Source organism: Rhagoletis pomonella, unplaced genomic scaffold (assembly GCF_013731165.1).
Source record: "Rhagoletis pomonella isolate Grant_MI unplaced genomic scaffold, Rhpom_1.0 Rhpom_scaffold_00002, whole genome shotgun sequence".
Taxonomy (NCBI): domain Eukaryota; kingdom Metazoa; phylum Arthropoda; class Insecta; order Diptera; family Tephritidae; genus Rhagoletis; species Rhagoletis pomonella.
The window spans coordinates 31718412-31731999 of NW_023458556.1; the positions used below are offsets into that span (position 1 = coordinate 31718412).

General features: G+C 32.5%; 1 protein-coding gene across 1 annotated transcript; it reads left to right on the forward strand.

The window, feature by feature from the left end:
* Positions 1-490: 490 nt before the first annotated feature.
* Positions 491-2611, forward strand: LOC118733428 (dnaJ homolog subfamily C member 22-like). Its single transcript, XM_036462808.1, has 2 exons — positions 491-1113; positions 1228-2611. Exon 2 carries the CDS (start codon positions 1233-1235, stop codon positions 2436-2438), a length of 1206 nt encoding a protein of 401 aa, XP_036318701.1. The 5' UTR covers positions 491-1113; positions 1228-1232; the 3' UTR covers positions 2439-2611.
* The last annotated feature ends 10977 nt before the right edge of the window (positions 2612-13588 follow it).

Consider the following 13588-nt stretch of genomic DNA (forward strand, 5'->3'; position numbering starts at 1 on the left):
TTGGAGTCGTTTTTATTTTGACTATGACTATATATGCCTTATAAATAATAAGTGAAAACAAAATTTATTTTCTTGCAAAGACATAGTTACTAACAAATAAGACCTCGTGGCTTTACTACCTTCAAAAGAGGCCATGGTTTGTTAGAGGGAGCCGATAAGCAAAGAGAGCACAAAATAGTAACTTAAATCAGAATAAGGGCTGCCACGGACAAATTTTTTTCCTACACAAACCAACCAAAACCTACTTTTTTTTTTTGAGATTTTTTTTTCAATGTCAAGTTCATTAAAAATTTAGATAAAATAACATTTAGTAAATCTAAAAGAGAGCTAGAACAATAGAAACAAATTAATTTCGTATAAAAATTTAATTTATTGTACAGACTTATACAAATGTACATATGTCTCTTTATGCACTCCTTCAATTTTCTAATAATTAAAAAAATGTTTATAATGTAAAGTTCTGAACATAAAATAAGTTTGGTAATTTTTTGTTTAATCTGGTAACCTTTTCTGTGATTTTGGGAAAAAATCTTGTGGCAACACTGATCAGAACGTTTGAATGGAATTGCGGCGCTTTCAGGTGTAAAATTCTTATTTGAAACTTGTAAAATATTCCAATAAGCAGATATTTGTGTTGAGTGCAAAAAAGTTTATAAATGTAGATTTGTGCTAAAGTGAGTGCCCACATAAACAATTGACTAGCAATTATCAAAAACTTGCAAACCATACTTGACCCATTTAAGCCGCACTCATGACTCGAAAGAAATGCTGTCAAACGTCACAAATTTTATTAAGCAGCAGTGAGGAAGGCTAATCACAACCAACGAAGATAGACGCTTAAAATATAAAAACATTGTATGCTTTTCAAAATAAATATTGCAGTGAAATATAATTAACTTAATCAAAATATCTTTTATATCAATACAGATAATAAATATAGTCTATTTATTATCTGGCAACAAAAGAGCCTGAGCCACAATAGAGGAGCTCTCATAGAACTGAAGTGAAGCGTGCATTGAATTTGTGAAAAGAGAAAGTAGGCAAAGATAAATTACTTTTACGCCGATTCAATAAGAAAGTACACGTAATTCAAGCTGATTTACTTATAACACTGTAAGTATTTTTTAAAATAGATATACACAGTATTAAATTTAATTTTCAATCTCCTTTTGCTTATTTAATCATGATGCATTTGTTATGCGACTTTTCTTTGTTTGAATTTTAAAGACACCATGATAAAAGAGAACGTAAAGCAGTCCCACTCCGATAATGTAATATCCAATGGAAAACCATTGGCCAACAGTAAACCTGCTGCTAATGGTAAAGTTTTACATACCGAAGCCAATTCCCTGCCACCGCAAAAATCTATTATAACTGCGTATTTTTTATGGTTATTTGGTGGTATATTTGGACTACATCACCTTTATTTGCACCGCGATCGACACGCCTTCATTTGGTGGTGTACATTGGGCGGTTATTTTGGTGTCGGCTGGTTGGCCGAAATATTTCTGATACCCGAATATGTACGGGATGCCAATGAAGATCCCACCTTTATTAAATCATTTATAGCACGTTTGCAAACAAATCGTCGGCCACCGTACTCCGCAAAGCGTTTTGTCGGCGAGGTCATGATCGGTTACCTCTTCGGGCAGTTGCTGCTTATGGCAATACCGGAAACCATCTTTGGTGGCATAGATTGGAGTTTCCTCCATTGGCTTATACCAGTGTTTGTGTCGCTGGGCGTTTGGACTGTGGGAAATATTGGGCGTGAACGTGGCGTATGGTGGCATTGCTTAATTGGTGCCGTTGTTATATATCCTGCTCGCTATTTCATCTACGACGAGACGTATTCTTTATTACTAACTGCGCTGATTTCTGCCTTAGTTTTTGACACATATTCAAAACAATGGTTGCGCACACCACCAAAACGTCATGGCATTGCAGTGCGCTCGCTAAAATTGACTGCTGCTCTGCTGGTGTACTTCTCATTTTGGGGTTGTTTCCTTTACTTCAACGGCACTATTTCCGATGACGATGGAGGGGAAGTGCCTATACACGAAGCTCTGCGAAATTTCCTTACATCCGATTGGTGGACAGATTTTACTAAAGCTCTTAAAGATACTTATCAATATGCGCAACATCATGGATGGTATGAAACTTGGAAAGAAATTTTCGAAAGTATGGATGTGGATGGAGAACGAAATTCCTACAAGGTGTTGGGTGTTAGTGCGACCGCATCGCAAGCTGAAATTACATCAGCATATAGACGACTTTCCAAAGAGTTCCACCCGGATAAAGTTAAAGATGAGAAATTCAAAGAAGCTGCAAATCAACGGTTTATTGAAATTCAACAGGCCTACAATGTGCTAAGCAAAATTAAATCAAGTCGCCGACGCAAAAACAAAAAATCGATTGAAGAGGAACCAATCGTACTGTAGAGAAGATGAAAAAAGTGCTGCATTAAATAAGTTAACAAATATCAATTAAGAAAAAATTTATTTTACATATTATATATAATCAGCATACACTTGAATTAGGCGTCATTATTATTTATTAATCAGCTTACCTTGAATTAGGCGTCATTATTTTTTATTAATTTACTTAATTTATAAAAGCTTAATTCATAAAAGATAAAAGCGTAGTATTTAGCTTGATTAAAATCCTTAGAATATTTTACTTTTAAAATTGAGAGTACATACATAAGTATCGATTATCTATTTATTTATGGAGTGTCACATAATTCACGCATGATTTAAATAGACACAGTTTTTTCACAATTAAATTTTTTGTTTTATTTAAACATAAGGCACATAGTACATGGTTGTGTTTGGAATAGCACATCGGGCAAATGGTTGTCACGGTACAACAAGTGAATGCGCATGTCTCGAGTAACATCATCCTACATGGAGAAGTTCATTTTCACCTTGATGGCTTTGTTAATCGTCATAATTCACACATTTTGGGTTTAGAGAACCCAACGAAATAGAGCAAATTTTCGAACAAAAGTATATAAAATCAAAAATTATAAATATAAAATGTCTTAACTTTGTGCAAAACTCAGGAAAATTCAATAAATTGTCATATCTACTAATTTGCTTTCTTTTCAGATTTTCTGGAAAAAATCTAAGTATTTTGCCAACACAAATATGCTCGGCAATGTTTTTTGTATAGAAGAAACTAATGACACCGTCCGCAAAAAAAAAAATAATCCAAAAATCAACGCGATTTTCTAGCAACTTCAAACTTGCACCTGGTTATGAGACTGTATACTTATGCCCTTATTCATAAAAAATAAAGTAGGTTTAAAGAGCTTTATAAATTGACGTTTTCATACATTTTTACAATTTACAAACCTTTTGTAAAGCTACTTTATTTTTTATGAATAAGACCATTAGAATTTTTTTTAGAAAATCTGAATAGAAAGTTTTAAAGAAGTATGCAAGTTTATTTAATTTTCCTGAGTTTTGCACAAAATTGATAGATTTTATTTTTCATACCTATTGCTAGTGTCGACTCTTATTCGACTATCGCTTTTCCATGGTATTGTGAGTGTCGGTTTCTCGTTCAATAAACGTTTGTGAATAGTTTTTAATCGCACAAGCGTTTGTTTGTAGAAGGATGTGCGACTATAAACTATTCTCACTCACTTATTGAACGACAAAACGACTTTGAAAATACCACAGATAATCTATAATCGACTAAAAGTCGTTAATCTACTACTATTACTTTTTTTTTAAATTTTTATACATTAATACATATACGGCCGGCAAAAAGTATTGGCACATATGCTGTTCTACAATATATATATGCAACAATTTTTATTGTAATATTTTTCCGACCATTATTTATAAAAATATGGTTCATTCCACAACAAAAAAAATAAATACATAATTTCTAAACTTTGGGCAGCACTCGCGAAAATCCAGCAAAATTCCATGCAAATTTTCAACTTTTTGACAGATTTTTTTGAATTTTTTTAAGTATATAGATTTGTAGACCAATGAATTTTATTGTAATAAAGTAGAAAATCTAAGTAGCTACGAATTAGCGTTGATTTTTGGCAATTTTTTTCCCGCAGTCTCTTCCATAGCGAAACATTTTTCGAAACTAGTTTATATGAAAAAAATGCAAAACACCTTCAACAAAACAAAAATACTCTAAAATCAATGTGATTTTTGACTCACTCCGAATTTTAATTTTTATTCTAGAACTTAATGGGCTACAAATCTGCATACTCAAAAAATTAAAAAAAATCTGATTGAAAAGTTGAAAATTTGCATAAAAATTTGCTGAATTTTCGCGAGTTTTGCACAAAGTTTAGAAATTATATTTTTATGTTTTTTGTTGTGGAATGAACCATATTTTTATACAAAATTTTCGGAAAAATAAAACAATAAAAATTGTTGCATATATTGTAAAACATGAGTTGTGCCAATACTTTTTGCCGGCAGTGTATGTATTTATGTATAAAAATTAAAAAAAAAGTAAATTAAGGTTTAAATTTTATCAAAAATAAATAAAAGCTATCTGAATATCTTTCAATTTAATTTCGTAATATTACATACATACATATTTACATATGTACATACGTACTAGGGATTAGAGATAGGCGCGGGATAGCGGGACCTACGGTACTGATTTAAAATTGGCCGGGATGTACGGTATCGGGAAGATCTGTAAAAATATGGTGGGCGGGACGCAGTGGGTGGGTGGCAGTGCGCACAACCACTCTGCAGGGCCTGAGTTCAAGCCCGGTTGAAGGCAACATCGCAAACAAATATATAGTTTAAAATACTAAAAACTCGCTTTTATAATTTGCATTTTTACTGTTATCAGGTATGTAACTTGATAAAGGAAATCACTGCATCTTTTAGGCGCATCAATATTACATAGTTACATCCCAAGCTAATATAAGCCATGAGAAACGGCTTCACATAAAAATACAATCGCCGTTCGGTGTCGGCGTAAAACTGTAGGTCCCTTCCCTTTGTGTATCAATATTAAGGCACACGCCACAAATCAGAGGAAAAGCTCGGCCAAACACTAAAATATGTGTAAGCGCCAATCAATTATTATTCGCATATGTGAATGACTCGCATCATTTTTGACATTCGAATTTCAATGATGGCAATGTGAATGTACAAGTGATATTGCTGAATTGACTCGCAAGTCTGCCTAACCTGGGCTATAATCGCCACATACGATATCGTATTACTCGTCACGTAGAAGCACACTTTTCGGATTATGACATACGTGAACGTACTCTTTATCCCATACAGCTTGAACGACTGACGTATCACGTAATTTTCTTTCGTATGGTTTTCGATCCGTGGACAGATGCTACAGGGTGGCGCCGAATTATGGTCTCTGCTATTAAGTAATTTTTTATAGTATTCCTATTGGCGGCCGCTGTGAGCTAGTGGTTAGCAGTGCGCGCTAGCATTCCACAGGGCCTGGGTTCGAGCCAAGCCTTCGACTAACATCAAACAAATAAAACATAAAAAAGTTGTATCTAATAGCGGTCGCCCCTCGGCAGGCAATGGCAAACCGCCGAGTGTGTTCTGCCATGAAAAACAGTTTCTCATAAAAATACAATCGCTGTTCTCCCGCCTATTTCTCATAGAACGATATTTTTTTTAAAGACAAGAAATTAGATATTTCAATAATTAAATTGTCTTCCGAGGTCCATATAGGACTGTTGCGAAGTTTTGAAAAAGGGGATTGTCACCCACAGTGGTGTGGCTGTATAGATTTTTAAATTTTGAATGCACGGTTAGTTTACGGCAGTAAACAAAAAATTGCAAATTTGTTTTCAAATAGTTTTTATTATGTAACATTTATTAACTGGAACAGGAGAATCGATTTTCCTCAAAATTGCTACTTTTTCTGCACTTTGCACTAACAAATTTAATTCCAAGACAAACAAAAATCGGGCTCAACTTTAACCAAATTTAGTGAAAAATGAAGACTCCAGTGAATTGCGAACACAAAATGCCAATTTTGAACTACTGTGCGCTGCACATACAGAAATCAATACCATTCCCCATGTTTACACAATTTTGCGCTATTAATGCCGTCATCGGAGTTAATATAAGCATTCTTAAACCTCTTTCTTTTGACAACTTTATTGCAATATTTACTTTCTCTTATCAAATTACTTAAGCTGAAATTTCCAAAGAGGTGGCTACTCTCTATTTTTTTCTATATTTTGAGTTATACCTCTAGCAATAGGTTGGTGAAAACTGCATTCACTTCTATGCATTAGCTTTTATGTGATGTGCGTACAAACCGAAAGGCAGAAATTTAAAAAATTGGTGAATAAATCTACCCATATTAATTTTTCTTTAATATCTATAATGTACAGACATGGGTCTGTGCAATTCTATTATATTTATAGATTTCCATCCCAAGTTCAAGTCCTGTACCATAAATACTTCCAGAGATATGCAGTATAGAAGATTCTGTTTATACGTGAGGTGCCACGCCCCCTTGTCTAATCGAGATTAAAGCTACCCTATATTTTAAGTGTACAAAATGTCATAATGATTGTTTGGGTGGTTGAAGCCTGAAAGCGTTACAAACAAACAAACTCTCTTTCGAATCTATAATATTAGTAAGACTAATTTTAAATTTATTTTCCCATAATATGATTTTTTAAAGAAAAAATACTTAAAATTAGAATATCTAATATATATAGGTTGGTTAACCACACACTGCGTATGGATTTGGATATACATAAGTATGTATTTGAACAGATGAATATTTATGAAAAATTAACCTTATGAAAATAAATATGTATAATAGGCTAAAAAAATTGAAATAATATAAACCTACCGTTTATATATGCACATACATATATGTATGTACATTAGATCGTACCACCTTACAAGCAAACAGTAAAGATCCGAAAACTCAGGAGACTTCCAATAAAAATACCCAATTGTTTAGTTAACCATTTTTTAATACAATTTTTTTATAGATCCCACAAAAACCCAAAAAAAATGCAATGGAGACCCATAACAAATAAATATTTGGCATTCCCACATTTTGCTTAGTTTTTGGTCGAACCTGTCCAGCAGTTTGTAATGTGTGCCTTTCAACTGTCAAACAATTGGAATGAACAATGATCTTAAGTTTTTGAATGGCAGATAATGTTTATGTTGGTCTTTTTTTTATTACAGAAACAACTCAGAGCTCTTTAATTGCCTTGTATATCTGAACTCTTCGGAGAAACCGCGATTAAGTACTTTATTTATAAGACTTTCCTATTCGAATTGTCGCTTCTTTATTCTATTCTTCTCTCCAGAAACTACGATACGGTCCGTATCGAGTAAATGGGTTACTTTTATAGGGAATAGAACACGATAAATGTCCGAAAGTCAAGAATAAATGATGACAAGTTCCAACAAAAAAAAAAAACAAAAAAAACGTTAAAATCTTAAAATCTTCAGCCTTCATGAATCTAATTTTCGTCCGAAATCGTTAATTTTTCGCTTTTCGCTCATGTGTATGTATTTCATACGGCTTGTGAAAACCAGCCGAATTTGTTTTGGACTATCAATGTCTAAAAAACAAAAAGTAAAAAAAAAAATGCCGTTAACAAATTTAAATTTTTTTCTGCTACAAAAGAACACTGGTATAAGGCAAAGTAATATTTAATTCAGCACCCTTCTTGAAATAACGCCAAAAATATTGAGTATAAAAAGTAAGTTCATATTATAGATTCGTCCGATAAGATGCAAATTTGCAAAAGACAAGCTGATTAAAGACAGCTGGTTGCAGTTTAAGCAAATAAACAAATTGGCAAATTCTAAAGAATTTTGTTGCTTAAAATTTATTAAAGAAGCAAATTAAATATTATTTTCATAATTTTTTTAACATAGATATGTATGTATGTACATAAGTACTAGCAGACCCGGCGAACTTCGTCCCGCAAAATACAATTTTTTACTAAAACATTGTGGTCCAACATTTTCACCATTAATTCACGTTCACGATTTTCAGTGACACTCAAAGCTGCTCGTTAACTTGGACGCTTTGGTGAGGGCCCAATCGCATGGCTAATTGCCAATCCTTGTGAATTGCGATTGCCTGAGGCGAGCGGTGGCATAATGAAAGTTCAATGTCGAAGAATTTGATTTACCTTCGCAGCAATCGAAACATAACCGCAAAATATATGCAAGCGCCAAATTTTCTTATTTTGTATTGTTGATCAATATTGCATCATATCTTTTTCATATCCGGCAACTGGGTAATTCCATTGTGGCAGGTGTGACCATGATACTAAAATTTTTGGTTATAATTCACAACTGTAGAATTTCTAATTAAAAAAGTAAAAGTTTAAAGCGTTAAAGACAGGTAGATACCGAAAGTACACGATTTCTGCTCAGAATGGTCATCAGAAGACTGTGACGTTTAATCACCTTAACAGCGATGCCAATTTTTTAAAAATTGGTGAGTATTTTTTTTGTTTAAAATATTTTTTGATAAAAAAGTTATTTTTTTCCTTTTAACTGTTTTTTCTCAAATCTTTATTCAGGAAGTATACAAATATGCATATCAGAAGAAAGGGGGTTAATCGCCTTTACAACGATACGAAAAAGCTTAAATAAATGTTTAGAGAACTTGAAACCACAACCAACTATTTTTTAGTACTGCGAAATTTCATAATATGACATCGATGGTACTTTGCGAACCCCCTTAATATATTTTTTAGGCGTTTAAAGTCTACGACAAACAACAATACCACACTTACGTCACCGTTGTGAATACCCCACATATGTATCTATAAATAAGAGCAAAAGGCGGCCCACATCTGTATTTTTACTTTTTTGCCTTCAAAATGAGGTCTCAATCATTGAATTTGATAACACATTAAAGGAGATATAATATGGTAACACAAAAATTCCTTTGAGAAATAAGTATACATACAGAACAATTAAAAATATATTATTCAATAAAAATTGGTGACAATGTTAAGTTTTCATCAAAGATTTTTTAAACAGGCCTCATCTGATGTTATAATATGTTTCTTACGTGATTTATTATTTTTACATTTGTATATTAAGTTAATTTTTTATTAATAATTTTCGTTGCTTAAACATTTCATAATTTATATTTCAACTCTAGTACTAAAAACCGTCAGTATACATTTTAATTAATAAATTAAGTGGCAACACATTTGAAACATTTCTTTGTCAAAGTGATTTAAAACACTTCGTTAAATTCTTTCGAACATTAAGTTCTGCTTTTGGTAAGGTGGCAATTAAAAAAAAATGCCTAGTAAAGATATCTCAAATACTTTTCGTTTGGTGCCAACCTTGTAATATTTAATTTTTAGTTTTCCCTCCTTAAATAGGTGAAAATATTTCTTGTTCAAAGAGTTTTCAAATACGTTTCATTTCATATCCATATAGTAAACTTTCTTAAACCTCCTTAGTTTGATACCCATTTTGTAATATTTAACTTATCTTTTTAGTTTGATTAAACTTTTCAAATAGGTGGCGACCCTCCTCACACAGTTTTTCATTAGTAGGCTTTCTTAAACCGCTTTAGTTTGACACCCATATTGTAATATACTGTTACGATTATCCTCGAAACCTTGAGGGATTACCCAAATATACTCGGGCTCGTATCGCTGGATTGTTAAATAAATGCTAACGATGACCAAATTGTAGTACAATTAACTTTATTGTACAACAAACAATTTACAATACTTGCTAATACAGTAAAAACACTTTACAATACTTGTTAAAGCAATAACAACGCTTTACTACTTGTTAACACAATTAAACTTATAGCTTGCTTATTCGCAACTCAATTCTCCGCTCACTTTACTTGTAGCTTGCTGACTTGTAACTAACTCACCTTCGCGTTGGCGGCGCCCTTATATACCTGCGCAGGCACTTATGGCAACTCTAGAACATTCTGAAGTTTATCGCTCATTCTCTTTCTCTCGCTGTTCGCAGTGTTCATCCAACTTGACGTTTCTCTTTGTAGAACATTCTACGTCATTCTTCGAACATTCTGCCTATTTCTCGTTGTTCGCTTTGTGTTGCCGCAGTATTCGCCACAATACAATTTATTTAAATGAATATTTTCAAACAGGTGGCAACCCTCCTAAAAATATTTTTGACTCTAAGCGTCTAAAGAAAGCCGATATTGTAATATTTATTTATTATATCAATTTACTTATACGAAAATTTTAAACGGGTGGCAACCCTCTAAATTTTATTTTTTCTAAATCTTCGGGTATCCAATATGATCCAGTCTTTTTCAAGTTCTGAGCATCCGCACAAATCACAATTTATTTTTATATACATACTAGGGATGTTTCGAATGTCATATTTTTCACACTCGCGAATGCGAATTTTAGGAATAGCGTTAAAAAACCTATAAGCGACTTAAGTCATCGTTTTATAAATTACACAGGTTTACAAAAAAAAAGTTTCTGCATATTGAACCAAACCTACATATCCTTATGTTATTCGACGTGCTAAATGCGAATCCGGGGTCTGTTAGCAGCCATCACGTCAGGTTCGAGGTCATTTGAAGCGTTTAACCTATACAGTGTTTTAACCTAGTAGCCAAAGATCAAAAGGGGCATATTACATTTCAGAAAAAGTAATTTTTCTGCCTTTTCTCCCAAGACGCGATTTATTTGAGGCTCGTATATAAGGCCGGCTGCATTTTCGACGAATAAAGTACAAAAATTAACTAAAGTATATAAAGTAAAATATGAATAGCACTGACAGGTCATCACAAAAAGGGGATAAAGTGCAAACGTTAACAAAAAATGGGAACACATTTGATTTAAAAAATTTTGCTTGCTAAGAGGTCAATTACGTGTTCATTAGGGCGGTCGAGAAAAAGCAGCATGCGAATGAAGCGTACCACCATGGGCTACCGATAAGTTACACAGGTTGCTAGACTCTCATACTTACATCAAACCTGTACCCTTCAAATACCTCCTGATCTCCAAATAGGTGAAATGTCTGTTGCTAGTCACGACAATAAAATTTTAACTATCTAAATATCGGTCACGGCATTAGCGACTTCGAAAAAGCCTAAACAACCGAACACGTCGCCTCCTAGGCTCAGATCAGCGTTACTGCTGCGATCCTCGGAAAACATCGCCAAAGATTTTTCGCTATTTCCCCACAGCCTACATCCTTGACTTTGATGAAGAATGGAAGATTATTCTAATGGCTTGTGTAGGGTATGTAAGAATATTCTCGATGTGCATCCCAGTCGAGCGGAAGAAGGTAGAATTAAGTTCATCTGAACGCCATATAAGAGGAAAATTGCTCGGTGGCCTGGGTTGCTAATGCGCATCGCCAGAACGCTCGAGAGGACCTGCTGAGTTATTCGTTCATAGATCCCGTCCTGCCGACACCACGAGCGGGCTGGGGGAATCGGAGGAAATATACCCAGATCCCGAATTGGGCGACAAGGACTAATCCGAGGCGGTATCAGAGGAGATTTGTAGCACAAAAATTTCTGAATTTACATGAAAAAAAACTTCAATTACCACAAGAATTCCCGTTAAATAAAAATTCGTATTGGATTTCTTTAAACTAAAACAACAAATATATTTATTATTTCGTAAAATTATATTTATTTAATTTGTAATATTACGTAATTTTTATACTACCAGATTGCAAACTGCACAATCGAATTTGCTTATTTCAATCGTTTTTTTTTTCTCTTAACATTTTTGTTTATTCAATACAATTGCATTAACCACTTCAGCTTCCTTTTGTAACTATGTACTCTAAAATATATCTTCATATGCGCACATTGTACATACATATGTACATATTCATAGATACACATGCATACATATGTATGTACATGCGCATACACTGTTTAATACGATATAGTAGTATATATATATTGCAATGGTATTACAAACTCCAGATTACAACGCCAGATTTCCTCCAATTTTTTACACTTTCCTTTTCTATATATATTTTTGTTTTGCTTTTATATGCAGGTATGTATTTATGTAGAATTTTTCATACACAAATTTTTTCAAATAATACATAGTGTGTGTTCGTATTTATAAGTATAGGAAGGTAGTGATGGGATGTAATAGAACTACTTAAAGGACTATAAAAATGCAGGATATGTTCATAGTAATAACATGCATACATACATACAAATGTAGGTATGTAAAAAACAGAAGAAAAGCGAAAGATACAAATTAATGAGCATACAAATATTAATTACGACGTAAATAGAGGTTTAGAAATAATTTAAAGGGATTGGAAAATGAGAAGGCTGTGCAAGATCTTAGAAGAACAGAAGGAGTGTAGTAAAAATAGTACGAGCAGCTGATTAATAGCTGACAAACAAAAAAGGTTTTAGGTAAAAATTCAGCTATAAATTAAATTAGAAGAACCTTTGTTGTAAAAGTGCTTTGAGAAACATAAAGAGTGTACTACACAGCGAGAGTGATAGCGTAGAATAAGTTTGTTCAAAAAAAAAAAAAAGAAGCATCACTTAACCATTAACATTATAATACTGAGCAAAATATATAAGTACATTTCATGTTACTCATTGCGAATCATACTCGTACTCACTCGTATATTTCTTTTAACAACTTTTCAAGTTTAACTTACATTTTTTTTAAGTATTTTTTTTAGAATTAAAACTTTTTTGTGTAAAGTGCCTTTAATTTTTTAATTTTATCGTTTTAACTATCGTTTCTTACTTTATTATATTAAGGAATATTTTTGAGTTTCACACAAGCTAATATTACTATTTTTACTACAATCGACTACTTCTTCAAAGAAGTACAAAAGAAGCGAAAACGAAAATAGGCTTGAGCGCGCGCATAAACAAAAACTAAATTTACTAAAAATAAAAACAACATAAATTAAATTTTTTTTTGTATGCGCGCATACTCACACATATTCGTATGTGTTCTACCAATAATACAAATATTTTTTAAAAAGCACAATTCGTAATTTGTGCATTGTTGTTTTTGTTTTGAGCGTTGATTTCACATTTTAAACTTATGCATATTCATATACATACATATATATATATATATATTTATATACCTAAGGGGTCTTAAAACAGGACTTTAACTTAAATTAAATTTGTATATACGCATATACATATGTATTTCTTACATACCCTTTTCATTTGGGCAAATTTTATGTTTTAAAATATAACGTTTTGTCTTAGTAATTTTTTTTTTACATATACATAAGTTGAGCAAATTGTTATACAATTCAAATATGTACAAGTACATATTATTTGCCTTTAGGAAGCACGTCTTTTGTTTGGGGTTATAATTAAGTTTTTGTTCATTCAATATGTAGGAGCCAGTGGTAGGCTAGAAAAAAAAGCCTTCACATTTATTTTTTTCTGTTGTTTTCAAGTGAATTTTAACTGTTTTTGCATTTCTTTGAGCATGTGAAATTTTTTTCATACTCACTAAGAGCTTTTTTCACGAAAAGTAGAAAACAAAACAATTTTTCAACATTTTTATCATTTTTACAGTTCTTCTGGTTTACGATTTCAGTAATTATTTTGTTTATTACTTCAATCTAGTTATTTATTTACAAATTGCACTTAC